This window comes from Galleria mellonella, unplaced genomic scaffold, assembly GCF_026898425.1.
Source record: "Galleria mellonella isolate WM207_F2 unplaced genomic scaffold, CSIRO_AGI_GalMel_v1 utg54, whole genome shotgun sequence".
Taxonomy (NCBI): Eukaryota; Metazoa; Arthropoda; class Insecta; order Lepidoptera; family Pyralidae; genus Galleria; species Galleria mellonella.
The window spans coordinates 1,561,454-1,584,886 of record NW_026442114.1 but is presented as its reverse complement, the minus strand read 5'-3'; the positions used below and the strand labels follow the sequence as shown (position 1 = coordinate 1,584,886).

General features: G+C 34.0%; 1 protein-coding gene across 4 annotated transcripts in view; it reads right to left on the bottom strand.

Moving 5' to 3' along the window:
• Positions 1 to 662: 662 nt before the first annotated feature.
• The window catches only part of LOC113513180 (protein TANC2), a 359,681-nt gene continuing 336,910 nt past the window's right edge, over positions 663 to 23,433 (bottom strand). For all 4 annotated transcript variants that reach the window (XM_052898860.1, XM_052898861.1, XM_052898862.1 and 1 more), the window contains 13 exons: positions 13,717 to 13,895; positions 12,590 to 12,734; positions 10,945 to 11,076; positions 10,243 to 10,374; positions 9,726 to 9,931; positions 7,855 to 9,301; positions 7,513 to 7,757; positions 6,851 to 7,136; positions 6,283 to 6,393; positions 5,289 to 5,446; positions 4,633 to 4,712; positions 3,678 to 3,912; positions 663 to 2,941 (listed from right to left, as the gene is read on the bottom strand). In XM_052898860.1, the coding sequence (XP_052754820.1) occupies positions 2,648 to 2,941; positions 3,678 to 3,912; positions 4,633 to 4,712; positions 5,289 to 5,446; positions 6,283 to 6,393; positions 6,851 to 7,136; positions 7,513 to 7,757; positions 7,855 to 9,301; positions 9,726 to 9,931; positions 10,243 to 10,374; positions 10,945 to 11,076; positions 12,590 to 12,734; positions 13,717 to 13,895 (3,650 nt within the window). In that variant the 3' untranslated portion in view covers positions 663 to 2,647. The remainder of the gene's footprint in view (positions 2,942 to 3,677; positions 3,913 to 4,632; positions 4,713 to 5,288; positions 5,447 to 6,282; positions 6,394 to 6,850; positions 7,137 to 7,512; positions 7,758 to 7,854; positions 9,302 to 9,725; positions 9,932 to 10,242; positions 10,375 to 10,944; positions 11,077 to 12,589; positions 12,735 to 13,716; positions 13,896 to 23,433) is intronic.

Genomic DNA, 23,433 nt, shown 5'->3' with positions numbered 1-23,433 from the left:
TTCTTTTATTTACTATACCGTTAATATATATATGTTTTATTCATAATAAAATTATTTTGGATTAATCATATTTTTTATTGGAATATATTAAAAACTATAAATAAAATAGTATATATGAAATATATCTTATGCGTTAAGATATATAATTTAAGAAATTTCCTTCAGATTCGTTCAGCTGTTTAAGCGTTATTGAGACAAAAACGTACAAACGTCATTACAAATCTTCAAATTTATATAATAATATTAGTATGTTTATGATAAAAAAAATGTACAATCTATATAAATTTCTTACTAAAATTATTATAAATGTGGAAGTAGGTGTTTGTTTGTTATAGTAGGGACTTAACCAATTGTTATGAAATTTGATTTATACGTACTATATGGAATGGAGAAGGATATATGCTTTTTATCCCGGTCAGTATACCGTTTACACAAACGAAGTCGCGGTTAGAAGCTAGTACAAAATAAACAGAAATAAAAGTTATAAAAAATACTTAAATTTATTTCTGATTTTTTTTTTTCCTACTTTTAATTTCGATTTAACGCGATGTAAAAGTTTTTACAGGTATATAGTAGCTACATACCTGTTTATTTATTGCCAACGTTTCGATTTTTAGGTAACTTAATTATTGAATTAGATGGGAGAAAAAAAAACTTAAACATTGTTAAGCAATATGATTTTTTATTACTATAATGTAAATTTCAAAATATTGAACAAGTTCTATCAATTCTGTAACTATTGTACTTACATTTAAAGGCACTGATTTATACGTACTCAATAGTATAAAGCATGCTTTTAACCATATATCGATTTATACAAGATCGTGCCTGCTCCCTTAGGGGAAGGATAAACGAATGTATCGATAGATACATTTTCGCTACAGCATGTACGAAACAGCAACGTCCGCTCTCTTTTTTTAACGCTGTAACCAAAACGTATTGTTTCGGTAGCTTCATTTACTTCTAGTCTAAGAGGCAAGATACATTCGAGCATGCTCGCTATAATCTCACATACATGCTTCTGTATGAGCACAATGCATCTGTACCTAGGCATGGGTAATATTGATACCGATCCGATATCTATATTTTAGGCTCCTCTAGACATTGTCCAACAAGGTCATCGCCTATTTTTATATCGCCTATAATGGTCGGATATCTATTTTCGAATAATATTATAACTAAGATATATAGATATTACTATATATTACCCACTCCTGAGATAAGTGCATTTTTAAAGTCAGATTTTTTTTATTTCGTCAGTCTTTACTATCTCACGCGAATCGATCGTCTCAGATGTAGTGTTCGAAATGAGAGATAAATCAGTGATAACAACATTTTGCAATGTCATAAACACCTTGAATATTTTATGTTTATTAAATGTATTAATATATTTATTAAATCTATCTACACACATGTGAAATGCAATGAAATTTCTAGCGAGGTATTAGGTGTAATTTAAAAATTTATACTTCACATATAATTTTAAATTTTTATAAATCTCTTATTACTTTCTTCGGCTTTAAGCTAAGGGAAGGGTTACATTTTATTTATGAATTTAAAAATTTATAAGAATTCAATAGAAGTATATGGGGATATGAACGATAGAAATTGTTAGCACGGTATGAATATATTTTATTTCATATTATTTTTTAATATTTACAAATTACAATTACAGAAGTAGGATTTTTATGACATTGCAGAATTTGTAACACATTTTTTTTTTATATTTTTTAAAAATTTTATTATAGCTAATATTGGAAACCACAAATAAATAAATTTGAATAAATTTTCATACAATCACACTTTATATGTTCATAAGTTTACAATATACGTATTATATCGCTTATAAACAAAAATTTTTGACATCCTCACATGCCTCCCTTTAGATTTATTACATACGTAATTTTCTTATAACTCAATAAATTAAAGCAAGGAAATGGGCACATACATGAGTTTAACTCAAAACCTTATCTTTAAAAATAAAATAACAACGAAAATTAAATACCTCATACATTAAAAATGAATAGACCAAGGCACTGGAAACGACCTCTATTGGGAATTTAAAACAAAAAATTAATTGGCAAGTAATATTATTGCTAATAAAAAAAAAAAAAAACAATATTCGAGAATTATGTGTAACAAAATTTGTAATAAGTTGTATTTTACACGTGTAAAGTAAAGAAAGAATTACATTTATTTACAATTTATAATTATAATGTCATTTCATCATATGACAAAAATATCACTCTCTACAAATAATATATTTTAAAAATTGATTTTTGTAAGTAACATAAGTAGTGTATATATTGTAATCTATACAAACTATTTGATTTTGTATTACGAAGATATAAAGTAATATAATACTATTTCACTGAAGTAAAAACATCACTCAATATATAAAAAAAAGTTAAAAATAACCTTACACACGAAAAAAAAATTATTCATTTACATTTAGTTTAAAATATGGAAATTAATGTAAAAAAATTGAGAGCTCTATATAAAATCATTTGTAATATTTTATTTTTTTACAATTCCAATATTCTATTTCATATTTTGTAAAACTTACAAAAATTGTAATTATCGTTATGTAATTCTAATATTATTACAATTATTGTAATAAATCGTAGTCGAGTAATTTTACAGACGTCTACGGCATGTTTAGACTTATCGTATCATAATTTCTCATAGATCTAGTTTCTACGCTCAAACTGTGTGAGCCAGTGTTGATTCTGGTTAAGATCTCTTGTTGTAATGCCTTCAGAGTCCTAATCGCTGATATATCTGTGGAAGGCGCTAGAACTAGGGCCCTCCTAGCGTGGGGCAAGGCTTCTGAAGGTTTGTTTAGAGCTAGGATAGCTCGGGCCATTGCGTACGCGCATTCAAATGCATTTGGGCGCAGAACAGAAGCGCGCGCAGCTAGATCTAGTGCTTCTGATGGTTCCTGTAAGAAAAATATTAAAAATAATTAAAGATAGCTTAACAGCTGGTTATGTCAGAGAATCTTATCACGTAGTTAGTATTATAAATGTAGAGAATTATGAAATTATATGGAATTCAAGATATTCGTTACAGAACTTAATCTAAATGGCCTTGATTTTAATGAGTTTAAACGAATGTTAGTACACAGATGGATTACTTATTATACAGTATGTTTCTACATTGATTTTGGTATTATAGTTTAAAAATTTCGAATATAGGTTATAATACTAAAAAGACTCGGTCATTAAGCTAAAATACTCTGTGTTATAAAAATCAGACAACGAACGTCTGGAGCAAATACAAAACGTCAAGACCCAAGTCAATTTAGAAAATTTAATTTCCATATTGATCCTATAGAGAATTATTTGGAATTTCAATTTCAATTTATTTTTATTCGTTACAATACTGCATTGTGTTGAATATTTTTACAAGTGACAAGAAGATATCATAAAATATAACAAAACAAAAAAAAAAATACGAAGCAACAAAATAACCAATAATAATTGTCAAAAATAACATTACAATCAATTTACAAATGTCATTAGTAAGGCATAGAATATTAAAAGAGTATTTTAAAATTCATCAATTGAGTAGATGCACCTTTCTAACAAAAGAGTTCGTGCGTATAAAAAGGAATTTGATAATTATTGCATTATAAACATTGTCGGTAGTAAATTAAGATCCTTCGGAATACTCACGTTTAGTTTTCTTTTACACCTCGACAAGTTTAACAGCAAATTCGTTTTCAACTGCACAAAAGCGGAGACGTGTTCGTGCGGCACCGGTTGGCTGGTTGGCGTAGTTTGGCCTTCGTCACTGATCAATGGGTTGATCTTCTTCAGGGCGTATTGGTACCGATGAGCTGCCTCTGACGGACGGTTCTTTCGGTATAGCATGTTGCCGTCTTCCAGCAGCTTGTTCAGTAATATTAGCCTGTAAAATTATTGACGTGAAACATGCTGATCTTAATCTTCTTCTTTCTTTTTATTTAAGAGTTTCCTCTTGTCTGGGCAACTAATTCCTGATTTCAATTTTTTTATACAATTTAAAATGGCAAACAAGCTGACGGCCAACTTGATGGGAAGTAGTAACCGTCGCCTATAGACATGAGCAGTACCATAGACATAACAGAGTACACTGTTTCACCCATGATACCCCCTTGCGTCGCCATTCCTGAGGACTCAGGTATTATTCCTCTGTACCCTGTAAATTCACGCCATATCCTACCCTTCAAACCAAAACACAGCCATGCAAACACAACTGCTTTACGGTTGAAACACGAATGGGACAGAGGTACCCAAACAAACAACTTTTGTACAAAGTCTCCATCTAGTAATTGTGAAGGATTTTTTAATTACTTTAAAGATTTAAGCGTAAAAATTTTAGCGTTAAAGAACATGAAGTAGGTTTAATTATAGTTATGTAAAACGCAAGAAATAGTTTGTAAAAAAAAATATGCTAATTATAAATATTCAAAATTTAAATGCTAAACTGACGTTGAGAAATTTAGATTAGGATTGAATATCAGAACACAATAACAGGAAATAGAGATAAGGCCATCTTTAAAAACAAAAAAAAAAGACAATTTTACTTAAAACTTCACTACTTAATAATACACATTCTGTTAAATAGATGACATAGTATCATACTTACATAAATTCTGGTTTGCCTGATGCCATGACCCACGTTGTAGGACCAAGTTTAGCACCCTTCTTCAGGAAGCAATTGACCACCTGAAGGAATTAAATCTAGCCTAAGTATTTTTCTTTGATAATAAGATAAATATTCAAATATTTCAGGGAACTATAGTGTTATATAGTGTAACAAACCAAGCATATGAGTTTTAAGTTCTGCGCTGTTGTTTTAAGTGTTTATTTCTAATCTTAAGAAGTCAATTAAAATTAAAGATCAAGTATCTAAAGGAGTCTATTATAAAAAATAGTACATTACTGCAGCGGCCAACAACTGAGGCATTGATGGACGAACGTGCTAATGTGGGCCGAGGCACACATACGTAAGTCCATCAATACCTAGTTGTGGCCAAGGCTTGAATAGTACTTTTCTCAAACAACGCGCAGAAATCAAAAATACAATTTTACTTTTTAAGTTCAATGACGAATAACGAACAATAATAATTTTTCACGTGCCATAATGTTCCTTTGATTTTTTTTTTCAATAAACAGCTTTCTATTTGCAAGCCAGTTAAAGCTAGCCAAAAAATATTAAAATAGAAGATATTTTCTTGTCATTGTAATAATAAAATGAACGAAAGAACAATCAAGTAAAATGTAAAGGAAATAAATACTTACATGAACATTTCTTTGACCAATAGCTCTATCCAAAGGTCTCAATCCGCTATGATCTACTTTTTCCAGCGACGCTCCTCGTTCCAATAAAATTTCAACTAGATCTGCTGGTCCACCGCAGGCCAGTCCTAGAGGAGTACGGCCACTGTTGTCAGCTTGATCTAGAAATATATTATCAATGGTTAAAATATAAATAAATCTAAATATAATAGTTTTAATTATGACTTTGTCTGCGTGATATTGATTGGCTGGGATAATGTTTTGCTAATAGAAAAGGATTCTCTGCCTTAAACACAATTGGATTTTAAGACTATGTATCGAGCCCTCAAGAAAGCTATTCAAACAAACAAACATTCATATTTATATTATATATTAAGTAGTACTTTGAACCCACATAAGATCTTGGTCAAAAATATAATGCACATTTTCCGAATATACGAAATAAAAGTTTGCATGAACGTTTCTTCAGAAACGGCAGCCTAGAAACTTTTGACATTAGAGGGCTACCTCTGATGTCAAAAGTTTCTAGGTTTCTTAGTCTAGTCTTAGTCTGATATCTTTACATCAGTAAGGCATTGGGAGTGAGATCATTAAACATGAAAATTGTAGTAATTGTTTATAATTGAATTGAATATGCAGATTCAATTTTGCCGTGTGGGCCCGGCCATAGAATAGGCCACCCTTTCCTTTCTTGTGAGTGTGGTAAGAAGCGACTAAGGGAGGGAGAGGGATGGGCAGCAGTGTCCCTCTTAGAACATCTCTAAAGCCTGACTACGGTTGCCAATCCACTGGCATACTGGCAAAACCTCCCGAAGGGAGAGGCCTATGTTGGCCTATAAAGGCTAATTTGATGATGCAGATACAAATGCATTGGGTGTAAGATTCTCTTCATTGATGGAAAGTGATAACCGTTGACATGAATATGTACCATTGACATAACAGAGTATACTGTGTCGCTTTATAATAATAAACTATTATACTGTGATAATCAACTTACCAATGTTGGCGCCTTTGTCTAATAGTGCAACCATAGTGTGTATTCGAGATCGAAGACACGCCCATCCTAGGGGAGATATTCCGTCGCTATCTGTCGCATCTGGATCAGCACCTGTATTAGAAACACGTATGAAATGTAAATTACTTTCTTCAGTTTGAAACTGGACAGGAAAAAAAAAGTATGTAATTTTTACGCTACTAATTTACCTATATCCGTGACTTTCTCCGCGTGACCAAGATATTTATTCACCGGGATAAGAAGTATGTCCTTCTATATCAAAACATCAAATTTTTTGATGATTGCTTAAATTGTTAGTTCGACAAATGGTAAGAAACAAATTCGCTTTCACATTTATAATATTAGAAGAATTAAAATAGTTTGTTTATTTGTTTGTTACCTCTTAGAGTTTTAACAGCCTAACCAATTGTTACGAAATGTAGCATTCATTTACTATTTGCAATGGAGAAGGAAAGATCATTTTATCCTCATTTAACAATATAACCCGGTCACGCGGACAAAGTTATGGGTAAAGACTATATTGTATTATTTAGTCTAAATCACAACTTACCATGGTCTAATAGAATTTCAACAACTTCCACGTGCCCCTCAGCCGCTGCCAATATCAAAGGGTTCTTTCCACCAGATCCCATAACATCTGCTCCAGAGTCCAACAGCCTTAAAACGAGAGTTGACCTGCCGTTTTTAGCTGCTAACGCTAGAGGAGACATTTCTCTAGCATTTAAGGAGTAAGGGGTCGCTCCTCTTATGAGAAGAGCGTCGGCAATGGCCACGTTGCCAGTTGAACATGCTGCTGTGAGAGCCGTCTCGCCCGTCACTGGACAGATACCGTCAGGCTGGAAGTGAAATTGGACTATTATAGAATTTCAGTCCTTTATACTGAAGAAATCTTAATTCTACTAAAATTAGATATGTGAAAATTTGTAAACATTTATGTTTGTCACTTAATTACGTGTTAACAGATTAGGTGTGAATAGATTCGAATGAAATATATTTAACGGGTAGATTATATCCTATTTTAACAGATAGGATATTTTATATAGAGATTTACGCGGGAAAAGTCGCACGAAATCGTCATTATTTATATAAAGATAACGTGTCACAATGTTTAATCATGTTAAATTTCGAAACTATTGAACCGATGTTAATAAATTCTGTAAATTGTATTGTACACAGATAATTTAAATTATTGTCATAAGCAATAAGACTTACTATTAATTCAGCAGTATCTAAAAGATACTCCACAATGTCTAAGTGACCATTTTGAGCTGCGGCAATTAACGCGTGTCTCAACCCGGGCACTAGCTGTTCGATGCTTCCGTCGATATCTAAAGAATTTCTATCGTCCCTTCCAGTTTGACATCCAAGGAGATAAATCACTGTATCTCTATGCCCATTCTTAGCTGCATGCACTAGAGGTGTTTGTTCAGCTGTATCCGTGTGACTTAGAGATGAACCTAGAATGATAAAATAATCGTATATTATAAAAGATCCAAACAAATAATACATTTTATTCATGTTCATAGAAAGTTCATATTATGTCAATACACGTACCTGCAGCTATCAATCTTCTAGCAACATCAGTATGCCCTCTTTGACAAGCCAAAGATAATGCTGTACAGCCCTGTGAATTTGTCATTTCTAGATCAGCACCAAATTCGATCAGTAATCCAATCATTGAAATGATTCCTTGATACGCGTACATGCACAGTAAAGGAGCATTTCCAAGGCATTCTGTGATCTGATTAGGCGAGCCGCCAGCCAAGAGCATCAGTCGCGATACTTTCACGTTTGGCGTGTAAATATTTCTCATGTTGGCTATTGCTTCACCAACATTCGCAGAACTCGTGGCCACCATCATGGCCTGTAAGTCTCTTGGACATAATCCCAATTGAGCTGGCCCCATGTTTCTGTACATGTGCGCTTTAAGAATGTGATGCCCTAATTCCATAGTCTTTTCAGAGTCTAAAGGCGCTTGCACTCTAGACAATCTAAAAGCAATACCGCAGTGTCCCGCTCTCAAATCGCAAAGGAATTTTGAGCTTTCATTGTCATCTCGCCGTATTAACCATTCCCTGAATGACGGATGGAAAAACATGAATGTGTTGTCGATCCTTTTCACGAGAAAATCTGTTAGAGTTTCAAATCTATCGCAAAATTCGTCCCATGGCAGAAATGTGTCAACCAGTAAAGAATTGACTGAATAGTATATCTCGACCAACGTTAGAGGATAGAGAGCTGCTAAACAAACGCTCAATATATGAGTTATTTTTTCAAACGATTGGACAGTAGGGAACCTCAAATTGAATTGTAATAAAAATATCTGGGCCAGCGATATTGGCACTACTTTATAGTTAGTGGATTTTACGACGATATGACTTCTTTCGAGTAAATCTAAAATTAGTTTCAGGAACAAAAACGAGCCTTGGCTCAAGTGTAGGACGTATTGAGCGAATTTCATCACAGAATTGTGGACGCCTTCCGACTTGCCTGTTGAGCATTTGATATTTGTTTCTATGATTGGAGTAGCTTGTACTCTTGTATTGAAATACTCCAGAAGGTCTTTGTTTACATTGTCAGATTCGTCTAAACTCAGTCTCGTATATGGGAGTTGTTTGCCTAGTTCTAGAAATTGAGTTCTGACTGTAGCAATCACTTTTAGCCACGTAGGCATTTCAGGAACGTGTTTAGCTAGGAACGACGCTATTGTATGACCGTGATCTGGCCTGTGATATTCCGCTTCACAAAGTCCATCAATTAATACGATACAATTCCCTGTTTCTATGCTCCCGTTCTTCATCAGTATAATAAGAGGTTCTATGATACCACGCATGAAAGCTAAATCTGCATCAGCTATACATTCTTTTAGAGACAAACAAGCAATTAGATGTGGTTCACTGATAATATATTCCCTGTATGCCTGCAGTTTAGGTGCTTGACAAAGCTGTGCTGCGAGGGAGTGAACGAACTCGCCAACCAAACAAGTGCTGTTGTTATCGGCCTGGAATAGAATTAATTAATTAAAAATAAAAAGTTTATACGTGATTTATGTCGACAAAGGATAGATTTCAGTTTAATTTCATATGCGCCTGCATTTATAGAAAGTACAAGACCAATATTAATTAATTAATTAATTTCGAACAAAAACTTAAAACAGTAAAATAGATTTAGGAATAGGATAATTCTGTAAGATAATGATGTCTCATAAAAGAATAGTTTTTATTTGCTTTCTTAAATTCATTCTCTTAAAATGGTCTTTTATTTATTCTCTTAAAATTGTTTTTATGTTTGATTATTGTCCAGATGGATTATAAGGTCAGTAAAGATTTTATGACTCTTGATTTTCAGTAGATATTGTTGATTGTGGTAATATATTAAATATTACATTATAATTTCGCTTAAAACTTCCTATTATTTTAACTTACTTGGCAAAAATGATAAGCAACGACATTTGAAGCCAGGTGTGTGAACATCCCAGCGGTGAGCTCTTCTGGAAGCATCTCCCGTATGTCTGATTGTTCTCGTAACACCTCGTATTCGTAGTTTCTCTTCCGACCGAAGCAAGAGTACTCCACCAGTTGTAGTATTAACGCTGTCTTACCCGTACCCGGTGTACCAGATATGAGGATTCCTGGAACGCCCCAATTTCATTGGCTTAATTAAAACAGAATTGTTTATTTGTCTTATGTCCAGCAGTGGATGGATAATGACTGAAATGATGATGATGACGTTCATTCGGACTTCAATGGATATAAATAGACTAGGGAAGAGGGGTTGAGAGGATGTTTTTTTGTTGTTTTTGTTTGTGTTTTGCTAAATATACCTAGATATTTTAACTTATATAAATTTCTATCTATACATTTATTCTTCTCTCTGATGGACACAGGTATTGTATGACAAACTGTAATTGTGGATACAAATAAACAATTGTATTTAACAAACCTGATGTGCTAGATTCCAATGCCTTCTCCATGTCTCTTATCAGCCACTGTCGGCCGGAGAAGTACGCGTTGCCATCTGTTGATGGAACTTCGAAGAACAACGGTCGTAACGTTAATGGAAGTGATGGGTATACTGTAAAAGAGAATTAAATAGATATATGATCTAATAATAATAATTTTTATGTTACGCTTTTTAAGTTTATATTGAATATTAAGTATTATTATCATTTCGTATCCTTATAACGAAGTACCGCAATCGTGTTTTACTGTTCACCCCAAAGGTTGGCTAGTAGAGAATGCTACTAGCATTAACTTCGCTTTTTGTACTAGATTTTGATTTGGTCGATTAAGTTGTTATAATAAATAAAATAACCAAATACTAATTTGTTTTTTGTTTTGAAATATTTTCATATATTCAACCAAAAAAAAAAAATAAGTGTTTACGAATTTCAAAAGTACAGCCAACCTTTGGGAAGTTATTTTAAACTGAAAAATGAGTTTGTAATTCCCTTACTATATAAAAAAATTGGTCCATATGATCCCAGTATAGAATGCACTACTTCTTCCTTTCCCGTAAGAGGTGAATAAAGGAACTCAATGATCGAAGGATAGGCGGCAGTGCCCTCTCAAAACATCACCAAAAAAATTTATTGTTTCCATTTGATATCTAACATCTATGATTGGTATAAAGATATTTATGTACCTTTCTTGATTTCCGAAGATGAGGAAGACTGTTTACTGCTGACCCGCGCCGATCGTCTGACTGCAGATTTTCTAGATTTGAAAAATCCACTCGACATTCGAGTTAATTCTTCTGAACGGCCACCTTGTAAAGCTGGAGAAAAGAGAAATATTAACCACCAATTCCGGTATTCGTTCACCCATAAATAGAATTTTTAAAATATATAATGACAAATTTTATAATATTGATATATTTGCTACTAAAACCATTAACTTTCAAAAAAATGGTAGCTAACCAATTAGTAACCTCCTCCCTCTCTAAGGAATTTAGTAATGCGTGCACATAATTAGTAAATTATAAAATACATGTGTATATTTAAATAACTTTTTTTTTGGTTGTTTTGTATAATTGGTACCGGTGATGTGGTTGTGTCAATGTTATTTATAATTTAACTTAATTAATAGATATAATGGTCAGCTCCACCTCTCGGCAATATTTGCATGTTTATATACTTTCTTTCTTTATGTAGCAATCTGTAGTTAACGTTGTTGGTGGTACTATTAATCACATTTAAATGTAATCTTATTATAATTATATATTGTATTATTGTTTGTTAACTTTAATAAAATAAAAAAAAAAGTTTAGGTGTAACGACTGAATGTTATTTAAGTTGAACTTTACAACGTTATAAGTGAGGTTATAGTATTATTAGTAGCTATATTCTGAAGCTCCGACCGCGTGAATTAGTACATAAGGTATCCTATGTGCTAAGTTGAGATATAATCTACCCGTGTACCAAATTTCATTCAAACCCATTCAGTAGTTTTTGCGTAAAAGAATAACAAACTGCATTCATCCGTCGTTACAAACTTACATTTATAATATCATTAGAATGTGATATACTCGAATGTCAAACAATCTAACAACTCATATATGGTAACCGTCGCTTTTTATTTGTACAACTTAGAATGGCAAACAAGCTGACGGCCCACCTGATGGAAAGTGGCAACCGTCGCCTATAGACATAAGTAGTACCATGGACATAACAGAGTATACTGTTTCGTCCATGATACCCCCCATGCGTTGCCATTCCTGAGGACTCAGGTGTTATTCCTCTGTACCCTGTAAATTCACGCCATACCCTACCCTTCAAACTGCAACACAGCCATGCAAACACAACTGCTTCACGGTTGAAACACGAGTGGGACTGTCACTCTATATACTTAGATTTTTTTTATATCACTGAGGTGGCAACCAAGCATACAACTCACCTGATGGTAAGTGGTTACCGTAACCTGTGTATCTCCTACCTACTACCTAGAGTGTCTCCATAGAAATGCTTCGAGAAAAACGGGTCAACTTTTTTACACAATTTTGCGCGATAAATAGTTATGAGTGATTCCTTTATAACTTCTATATTTATTATGTCATATAAACACTCATTTTAATTATTAAATAATACGTCAAGATACGTTGTGTGCGTACTTACGCACACAATATAAAAATAGAACACTGATAAAAAAAACGAGTCAGCTAATTTGACAATTAGCTGACAAAAAGTTGTCACGTTTTTGAGGCTCGAAGCTCTGTCTATATAATCTAAGGCTGTCGGGCCGGATAGCTAGTCCTTAATATAAAAAAAATAAATATTGTTTTTGATCCTTACTATTAACAGAATGCCGCCTACTGCCAGGACTTGACGAGGAACAGTTGCTGGCTGCAGACAGTGACATAGACGCCAGAGAGCCGAGTGAGTCGCGACCTAGCGGCGTGACCGCCTCCACTTCGGACGAGCCTGTTAGGGTTGACACCTGCAAATATAGAAAAACTGTTGTATACAACATTACCACAAGAAAGTTAAATATGTGGTAGGCAAGCATTACATATATATTAAGTAGACTTACAAAAGGGCATCTAACATCTGTTATATTTAAAATAAACATATTTTTTTTTATGATATCTTGTAAAAATTAAAAGTGTTTAAAACATATAAATTTATTTATATTAATCTATAGATTAGGTATCACATCAGCCTTTAATTGATCACTGCTGAACATAAGCTTTCTCTACCCCCTTTGAGGGTTTTGCCAGTAGTTGTTACGCTTAGCAGGCGGATTGGCAACCCTAGTTAGGCTTATCCATTGATAAGCCTAACTAGAGTTGCCAATGTGCCAAGGGATAGGAGATATTTAAAGAGGAACGCTGCTGGTCATCCCTCGACCGTTAAGTTGCCTGTTACGATACCAGCGGGAAAGGAAGGGGTAGCCTATTCTATGCGGGGACCATACGACAAATTTTATACGATATATTTGGTATACAAAATTACAAATACCAAAACCGACCCAACAGAACACCGTTTTTAAAGATAGTTTTATATTATTTTTGTAGTAAAATATCACGAATTTGATTTATTTTAAAATGGACTATCCATGTATAATGCAGCATAGAATAACGGCCACCAATCTCTTGTATAAGTCTGATAAAAAAATTAATTAAAAGTTAATATCTATTGGACAGCATTATCGACATAACTATTATGTGGTATCCATGGTGCTTGGTATATACTGTGACGCTCATGATAACTTAAATAATGAATATTATCTCAGACATTATCTGTCCACTGCTGAAGATAAGCCTTCCCCATAGACGGTCCTGAGTTACCTGCATCCATTGATTGCAATGCACTGGAAGTCATCACTTCATCTAGGGGGGGAGGGTCGTCCTACACTGCCTTCACTCGTACTGGGTCGCCATTGCCATTTTTTTAATGTTATAATAATCCATAGTGCTTACCGGGCTAGTATTGTGTGAGGCGAGCGTATGCGCATCCAGCGAGGCGAGTGACGTACAGCTGTCCCGAGCCTTATTCCGAGCACCACGCCTCTCTCCGAGCAATAGCCCGAGCCGCATGTACAGGTCATTCTGTCGTCTAGATTCGTAGCCCGGCTGTTTGATGTGACCTCCTTCGTCATCTAAACAAAAAAAGTCACGAATTAAAAAATAAGAATTACACTTCTTTATACTCGTATTATCTGTGACACAAATATAAGTTGGCGCGAAATAGCTCAAATCGTAGGCGCTATTGACAGTGAATTTTGGGGCCGTAATTGAATAAAAAAAAATATATCAAAATTAAATGTAAACGTTTTTAATAAATACTTAATTACTATTCTCCATCCAAAGATTGCCAGGAAGCATTCCATGTAATTTTTTTTTTTTAATTTTTGTTTCATTTCAAGCGACTTAAAAAATTTGGTTGTACTTTTTATGTTTGTTCCCTCATAACCTTGTCAGTTGTAAACTAATTTGGAAAATTCTTTTTTTTTTCTAAATGAATATACTTACAGATTAGTCTTACAGAAATTTTATCAAAATCGCTTCAACAGTTTAGCTTTTATAACAAAATAACTGATTTTGCTGTATTTAAGTTGGTATTTTTGTGGTACACAATCTTAATTTATTTTTAATCTGTTAGAGGAAAAAATAAAGAGTATTTATTTATAACGACTTTAATTTTTAACTTTTTTGTTTTAAGAATAATTAATTTGTAAAGATACTGTTGAGGTCACCAATCCATATTTGTCGTAATGTAATACAGCTGTGAGCAATAATATATACAAAATCAAAATTTTTAACTTAATGTTGTGCCAAGTAATATATAAGTTTCAAAAAATTTTATTAATATCAGTGGCATGGTTGGTTACGAGACATGTCATGCTAAACATTCGACAAATTGGCTTCGTGTAAAAATTCACTCTAAACTCAAAAAAAAAAAAAATACATGCATTACAATCATGCACACACATAATACATTTATTACTATTGTTTATTTTTAACTGACTTCATAAAAAAGGAGATTTTCAATTCGGTTGTATTTTTTTTTATGCAATTTAGAATGGCAAACAAGCTGACGGCCCACCTGATGGAAAGTGGTAACCGTCGCCTACAGACATGAGCAGTACTATGGACATAACAGAGTATACTGTTTGGTCCTGATATCCCCCCATGCGTTGCTATTCCTCAGGTGTTATTTCTTTGTACCGTGTAAATTTACTGCCCTATTCCACCCTTCAAATCGAAATACAGCCATGCAAACACAACTGCTTCACGGTAGAAACACGAATGGAATAGAGGTGCCAAGCAAACGACTTTTGTACTAAATCTCCCTCTGGTTTTGTATTTTTTCATAATTGTTTATTTCCAATCGACTTTAAAAAGTAGTTTTCAATCGATTGTATTTTCTTATGTTTGTTTCTAGTTAACTCCGTCAGTTATAAACCGATTTGGAAAATTTTTGATATTAAAAGATATGCTTACAGATTGGTCACATAGAAATTTTAACAAAATAATTTAGTATTTAAACAAAAATAATTGGTTTTGTCACAAGTAAAGTCGGTTCTTTTTAGTTTTATATATATATATATATATATATATATTCTTTATACATATATATGTATATTACAGTAATTGTCTCGTTCCAGGTTGTCTGTAAGAGATTGCTTTTAGCGATAAGGCCGCCTATTGTATATGCACATTCTGTATAAATACTCCTTGTATACATCTCTACTGTGCGCAATAAAGAGTTTATTATTATTAATTATTCTATGTAATTAAATTTTTTATATTACGTTTATTAAGTATATCTGTTATTATTATTTCCTATCATAATTATGAAATACCATGTTCGTGTTTCACTGTTCATCCCAAAGGTTGGCTGGTAGAGAATGCTCCTAACATTAAGTCCGACATTTGTACCATATGTTATTGAAATAAATAAATTAAGAAAAAGTGTTATTTTCCGAAATATCTAATTTGATCTCATTTGGAAAAAACAATAATAGCTTTTATTATTATTATTTCCAAATGAGATCAAATATAGGATGTGGTCGTTACAATACACTGTAAGGACGTTTGCGGTGTAATCGAGCCTACCGTTGCACCTGCGGAAAGCGCGTGAGAATATCCCAGCTTAATTCCGCGACTTTAACTTGATAGTCCGAAGGCCATAAAATCAGCGAATATAATTTTTTTAATTTTTCCTAATATTTATATTGTTTAAATTATTATTATAGTCATAAAGTCTAACCATCTTATTCATAAAAATGTAAACCTCTCTATTTTAAGTATTGAATTGATTTGTAGTAACACTAAATAGTGTAAAAGAAAGAGACAAATTTAAAAGTAACAAAACATATATAGTATAAACTTCCTTCTAAGTATATATATAATAATAAAGGTCGCCGCCAGAGAAGTCTGAGTGTCATATGTGTTGGTAATAACAGTACTTATACGTATTTGAGTGATTTTATTTATTTTATAGTGTTTTAGTATTTAGACAAAAAAGTAAACAAAAAATAAACTAAGAAACAAAGAAGTGCGGGCAAAATGGCGTCGTTTTTGACTATTGACTTGAGTCCCACTTCGCACAGGTGTATTTTTTCCGATTGATTTTTCTTTGTATAAACTTTATCTTGAAAATTACAGACATAAAACCGTCCTTCTCTGTGGGTGTCATAACAGCCACACGGCCAAGATCATCTTAAAACAATCTTATTATAGGGGGGGGGGGGAGGGATTGTTAGTAATGGAGACTGAGAATATTATTGCTAGCAATATACCCAACCAGGTCGACCTCCTCGCGGTTCTCCCTGGAAACTATCATGGTTAATTCCTGATGAATTTATCATGATAGGCTAACTGGCCAGTTTTCATTCTCATCTATCACCCTTCACTGGTGCTCCGCCAGCGGATCCCGTTAGCGCAGGCGGGGCTACCATACCATTTTCACCCATCCAAAAAATATCTTATTATAGGGGTTACATCATGTATCGAAATCACAGCAAAAGTTATTAAATATAAAATAAGTATTCATTTAAAGTAGAACTACACAATAAGTATAAAATAAAAAAAAATGCTACTTGTCTATAAAAAATAATGTCTTATACTCATAGTTTTGTTATTTGTGTCCACACCAATTTTTATTTTGATTAAGTAATAGAGAGGGCTTTTATAATTTTATTTTAAAATTTAAGAATTCGTTTCCATTATAATTTCTTATTATTATAGCGGTTTTAGTGGCCCCAATACAACGTGGACACGGTGACTATTGTGCAAGTTTCTTTTGTATTGTCGAGTATAGTTTGTTTACATTTTTACACGGAGAAATTGCTTTTTAAACGAGTAACTATTATGTTTGCTTACAATGGTGTAAACGGATTTGATTACTATCTCATAAATGTATATAATCTTCATTTAGTTCTCATCGCCACATCTCTCAAGAACGGGATTACTGAATCCTTAGTAATATTATAAATGTAAAGTGAGTTTGTTACTATATGAGGTAGTAGACATAAAAGGCGGCTAAAGGAACTAAATGTTAGAGGGATGGGCAGCAGCGTCTCAAAATATCTTTAAAAGCCTAACAGCGGAGGGAAGGGGGGAAAGGGATTGTTAGTAATGGAGTTAGACAGCCCCATTGATAGCAATATTTTATTTTATTTATTTATTTTTATTTATTTACAAAAGACACACCAACAATATGCTCACAATAATTAAGTAGACAATATACAATGTTATTAGTAAGTAAAAGAGAAAAACTACTATTACAAAATGCTTAAATCTAAGTTTGAACAAAAAAAATCTTACTCCTCACTACCAAGCTTAAGGCTATATGAACATATCAATTAAAGGCGTATACAGCTCTCACAGATAAGCGTCAATGTATACTAACTAACAATTATACAATTAGAAAAGACCTAACTACCAATTCATATTATTAATAAGCCTAGTAAACTGCACTAAAGGATTACCAAAGATGTCGATATCATGGTCAACGTTTACGGCTTTATTATACGATGATAACATTCTGTTGAGGGGAGAATTGGATCCTAAGTTAGTACGACAAGCCTTGTTAGGTCGACCTCCACGTGGTTCCCCCTGGAAACCATCGTAAACAATTCTCAACAAGAATTGTTTCGTCACGATGGGCTAACTGACCTGCTTCATCCTCACCTATCATCCCTCACTGGTGCCCCGTCAGTGTATACTGATAGCGCAGGCGGGGTTACCATTCCATTATCACCCATTAAAAAAAAACAGCGGAGGTAAAGGAATTGTTAGTACTGACTCATTACCAGCAATATCAGATCGACCTCTACGCGGTTCCTCCTGGAAACCATTGTGGTTATTTCTAGTGGAATTCGTCACAATGGGCTAAATGACCTGCTTTCATCGTCACTCATCATCCTTCACAGGCTTTCATCATAAGACGAGTTTAGTCAGTAGTCGCCACGTTTGGCGGGCGAATGGGCAACTGCATTTAGGTTTTGGTCATATTATTAATAGAGGCGCTGTTGTCCATTTCTTGACCATTAAATTCATTTAGTCGCCTTTTACGACATCTACGGGAAAGGATGGGGCGGTCCATTCTATGGCGGGACCATACGGTAAAAAGGGACACCTTAGTTCTCAGGAATAGCAACGTATGAGGGGCGTCACAGTATATTCTGTGCAGTCCATGGTGCTGTTTATGTTTATAAATAATGGTTATTATTTCCATCAGCTAGGACATCAGTTTCTTTCCTATTTCATGTTTTATAAGAAAAAACTTTTACACAAACAGATTAATTGTATGGGTCAGAAAGTCTACCGTGTACGCAGGCCTTAAAGCATATCTTTCGAGCAAGTTATCAAGTAACTTGAACTGGTTCGATGAATGAACGTTATTGAATAAAGCATAGCTCATAATGGCGTAGTGACTAACGACAGTCGCTGGCGAACGATTAAATATGAAAGGGGCGTGGTTCATCTAGATTTATCGGATCATTGCGCTTCCTAAGGGACTAATGATAGAGACGCTGGAAGGCGTACTTTATTAGATTTATTGACAATAATATAAAAAAAATGTATGGACAGTTTTATGAACTGATACTTTTGGATGTTTACCTTTGATTCGATATTTCGTAATGAGATTAGAAATCTAACTATTAAGACTCTTAGCAGAGGGATTAGAAAATGGTTACGTTGCATTGGTTATTTTCAAAGTGACTTTAAAAAGAAGTTTTTCAATTTGACTATTTTTTTTAACTTTTTCAACTATAAAAATATTTAAGAAATGGAAGACCGGTGTGACGGATATGTATGTATGAATTTATGTATGTATGTATAGATGACATATCCTCCCCATCTATCCATATTCTCCCCCATAATTTATAGGGTACAGAGGAATAACACCTGAGTCCTCAGGAATGGCAACGCATGGGGAGTATCATTGGTGAAACAGTATACTCTGTTATGTCCATGGTACTGTTCCTGTTTATGAGCGACGGTTACCACTTTCCATCAGATGAGCCGTCAGCTTGTTTGCTATCTAAGTTGCATAAAAAAGGGGTGTTTTGTCAGCAGTTGCACCGTTTGGCAGGCGGTTTAACACCTGGATGAGCGGGACGCTGCTACTCATTTCTCGATCATAAATTTCTCTTAGTCGCCTCTTACGAAATTCACAGGAATGGAAAAGCTGACTCATTCTATGCCAGGACCACACGGCTTCATGTATATATTTAAAAATATTGAAAATAGAGCTGTCGAATTCTCGTAAGTGCTGATATGAGATTGGACACGAGGAATGATTAATTTCAAATTAGAGGATTCGTTTCAAATTGCACTGTATGTGATGTAATTTCTTTCTTTTTTTCTTATGGAACAAAATACAGATTTTTTAACAACCGTATCGTTGCGGGTTGTATTGAGACGAGGTACAAACACAAGGAAATGTATATTTCCAATGGCTCGGTTATAACTGACAAAATTAAAATGAAAATTAAAAATTAAATTAATTTAAATCTTATGTACTAAATACAAATACAGTAAATTAAGACAAAAATGGTGGAGGGACAGATTAACCTAGTACGTGCAGTGCTAAATTAACAATTATTACATTTCTTAGTAAACCAACAATTTCTTTATTGCACTGCACGCATTAACATCGCACGCATACCCTCACCTAACATATATTTGACCTTACACGCGGGTAAAGCAGCGAGAAACAGTTAGTTAATATTTTAAATTAATTTTCATATATTTCGAAAGCATGTTAAATTATACAAAACTGCAGTGTGAAATCGTATATCGAAACTCTTCTAGTTTCAGTTTCTAGTTCCTGGAGCGTAGTGTATGGATGCGCATGCGCAGGGCTGCCGGTATAAAAACGAACGACTCCCACGCTCCAGCCCGTGGCAGGTTCGTGCGGTGTCATTGCCGCTTGTGGGCAGTAGGGTGGCCAACTTTGAATAAAATTTTATTACAAAGTGGTACAGTACAACTAACGACTAGCTGTCAACCGCGGCTTCGCACGCTTGAATTACGACTAACGGTATCTTATGTGTTTATTCTGAATATTATGCATCTGTATACGAAATTTTATTTAAATTTATTTAGTCGTTTATGCGCAATTGAGTAACAAACACATAAACAGAAAAAATCTTTGAAAATAATCTGATAGGTTTACAAATATTTTTGTTGATCTCGAATTATTTACATTTATTCGTTCGGGTCTCTTATTTCTGAGTAGCACACGTTAGCGTTATGATTAAAGGTCCCGGATGGTGTTGAAACTAGTCGAGCAGTCTTGACAAAAATACACATTTACGAAATCTTAAAATACTTAAGCGCGCAGTTAGGCTCACGGTCGCTTCTGGGCCGCTCATGCTTAAAGCTCCCAGGTGATACCGAAACTAGTCGAGTACTCTCGACCAAAATACTCGTAAATTGAATCTGTTAATTATTACTACATTAAAATACTTATGAAATTTTTAACAATTAAAATATTATCTTTTATAATATTATTCGAGCAAACCGTCCGTTTACTAAGTATAATAATATTTATAGGCACTAATCTATGAATAAATACTGTAGTGACAACCCTATCATGTTAATCAGGTGTGACAAGCTCCGTACTTGATATGTCCCGGATCTATGTCTATGTTATGGAGTCATGATGGAAAGTTGTATACTTAGGGCATAGCATGACATAACATAGAAATTAACATGTACTAACACTTCCTATATCTTAACTGTTGCGTTATAGAGGCGGCCCGTTTTAGGGATTTATTATAAATTATAGAATAAATAAAATCAATAACATATATAGTACTAGCGGCTCGGTACGTGCTTCGCTACGTATAAAGTGAAATATTAAAAAAAAATTAAATAATCGCATGAATGACATAACAACATGCTTGTACTGTCAACACTGAAAAAAGTTTCAATTTGACAGAACAATCGCCATCTTAAAAAAAGTTTGATTTTGACACAAAAGTCCACATTAAAAAAAATGATCCGCCATTTATTGAATTCATTTGTTACAAAAAATGTGATAAATGAAGAACCGCTCGACCGATTTTGTGCAAACTTCACATAAACCATCTACTAAATAGTCCGAACGAAGCCTAAACATTTGGTTTAGATGGGTGAGCCTGTTCTTGAGTTATAAAATTACAACGAAAAGTGGCATTAATTTTTATAGTCATATAGAAAAATTGTCTATATTTCTAAAAATTTTTGTAGAAACAAAATAATTTAAAATTGTATTGAACTAAAAAACAAATAATTCAATTGTTATAAATAAATTACCAATTATTTTGATTTTAAACCACGCTACTTAACCGATTTTTAATAAATTTTTATAGAACCAATCTATAAGTATATCTTTTTAGATAAACAAAAAATACAAATCAGTTTATAAATGACGGAGTTATGAGGTAACAAACAAAAAATCGCATCCAGAAATTCCCTGTTTTTGATGAATTTGATTCTGCTAAAATAAATTGATTATATAAAGTTTAAAGACATAGACAATGACATTGGTTTTTGTAAACGATAATCGAATAGTTGCCATGTTTGTGTTATTAGAATATGCGGGCGGGTGTGATGAATTCACTAAGTATTTCTATGGGGGACCGCAAGGTGGTCGAATTTAACATTTATTTTTTATTTTTTATACAACTTAGAATGGTAAACAAGCTGACGGCCCTAATGATGGGAAGTGGTAACCGTCGCCTATAGACACGAGCAGTACCATGGACATAACAGAGTATACTTTCGCCCATGATACCGCTCATGCGTTGCCATTCCTGAGGACTCAGGTGTTATTCCTCTGTACCCAGTAAATTCACGCCATATCCCACCACAAACACAACTGCTTCACGGTTGAATCACGAATGGGACAGAGGTACCCATGTAATCGACTTTTGTACAAAGTCTCCCTCTGGTGTTATCTCATGCATGTCTCATGTTATTCGTTGGTAAGTGTATTACTGGGAGAGAAAGGGATTGTCAGTAATGTGGACTATCAGTCCCATTGCTAGCAATATACCCTGTCAGGTCGACCTCTCCATGGTCCCCCTGGAAACCATTGTGCTGAATTCCAGGTGTATTCATCATGGTGGGCTAACTGGTCTGCCTTTTCATCCTCACCTATTACCCCTTAATGGTGCTTCGCTAGCGTATACCGATAGCGCAGGCGGGGTTACCATTCCATTACCGTCCATTAAAAAAAAGTGTATCACTTGAGCATTATCTGTTTATTTATTTATTAGTACATATATGTGTACTTTAATGCTAAAAGCATTTTCTTCCAGTCAACTTTAGGGGAGTGTCAGCATAATCTGTCATTTGTCCTCTGCTGAACATAGGTCTCCCCCATAAACCGCCATAAGGAACGATCCTGAGCCTCTTGCATCTACTGACTCCCTACAATGCATTTGAGATCGTCACTCCATCTAGTGGGGAGTCGTTCTACACTGCGTTTACTCTATACAGCTCCTCAATTGTATATATTATATATAACTGTATGGTGTATAAATAGACCATTTTCGCAAATTTTTTTAATGTCTTTAATATTCAGATTAAGGATTTTAGAAAAAGCAAAAAAAAAAAATTTGTTTGTACACAACAAAATAAAAAAGACGTTCCTGTGCACGCAGCAAGCCCTGGCAACCCTATATTGCTACTTAGTGAATAGAAAGTGAGCGGTCATACTTACCGCCTTAATAGGGCCATGGTTCGAGCTAAAATACCGTATTTGAGGAAATAGTGGTAATTCATAATATATTTTATGCAAGCCGACTGATATTTAACTGCTTATATCAGGAGAAAATAACTATTCTGTTAAACAATATATAAGTTATTTATCTTCTCCTATTTTATTAATTCCTTAGCGGGGGGCTGCTTTTGTTGGATTCCATTCCCGAAGTCAATAGAAGTAACGAATTTTGTTAATTAAATTAATATTGTTTTTCTTTTATTTCAGCCATTAACTGTCTACTGTTCAACATAAGCCTTCTTCATAAAGGGAGTTTTGCCAGTAGTTGCCACGTTTGGCAGGCGGGTTTGCAACCGCAGTTAGGCTTTTAGAGATGTTTTAAGAGGGACGCTGCTGTCCATTCTTCGCCCTTCCTTAGTCGCCTCATACGACACCCATGACAAAGGAAGGGGTGGCCCATTCTATGCCAG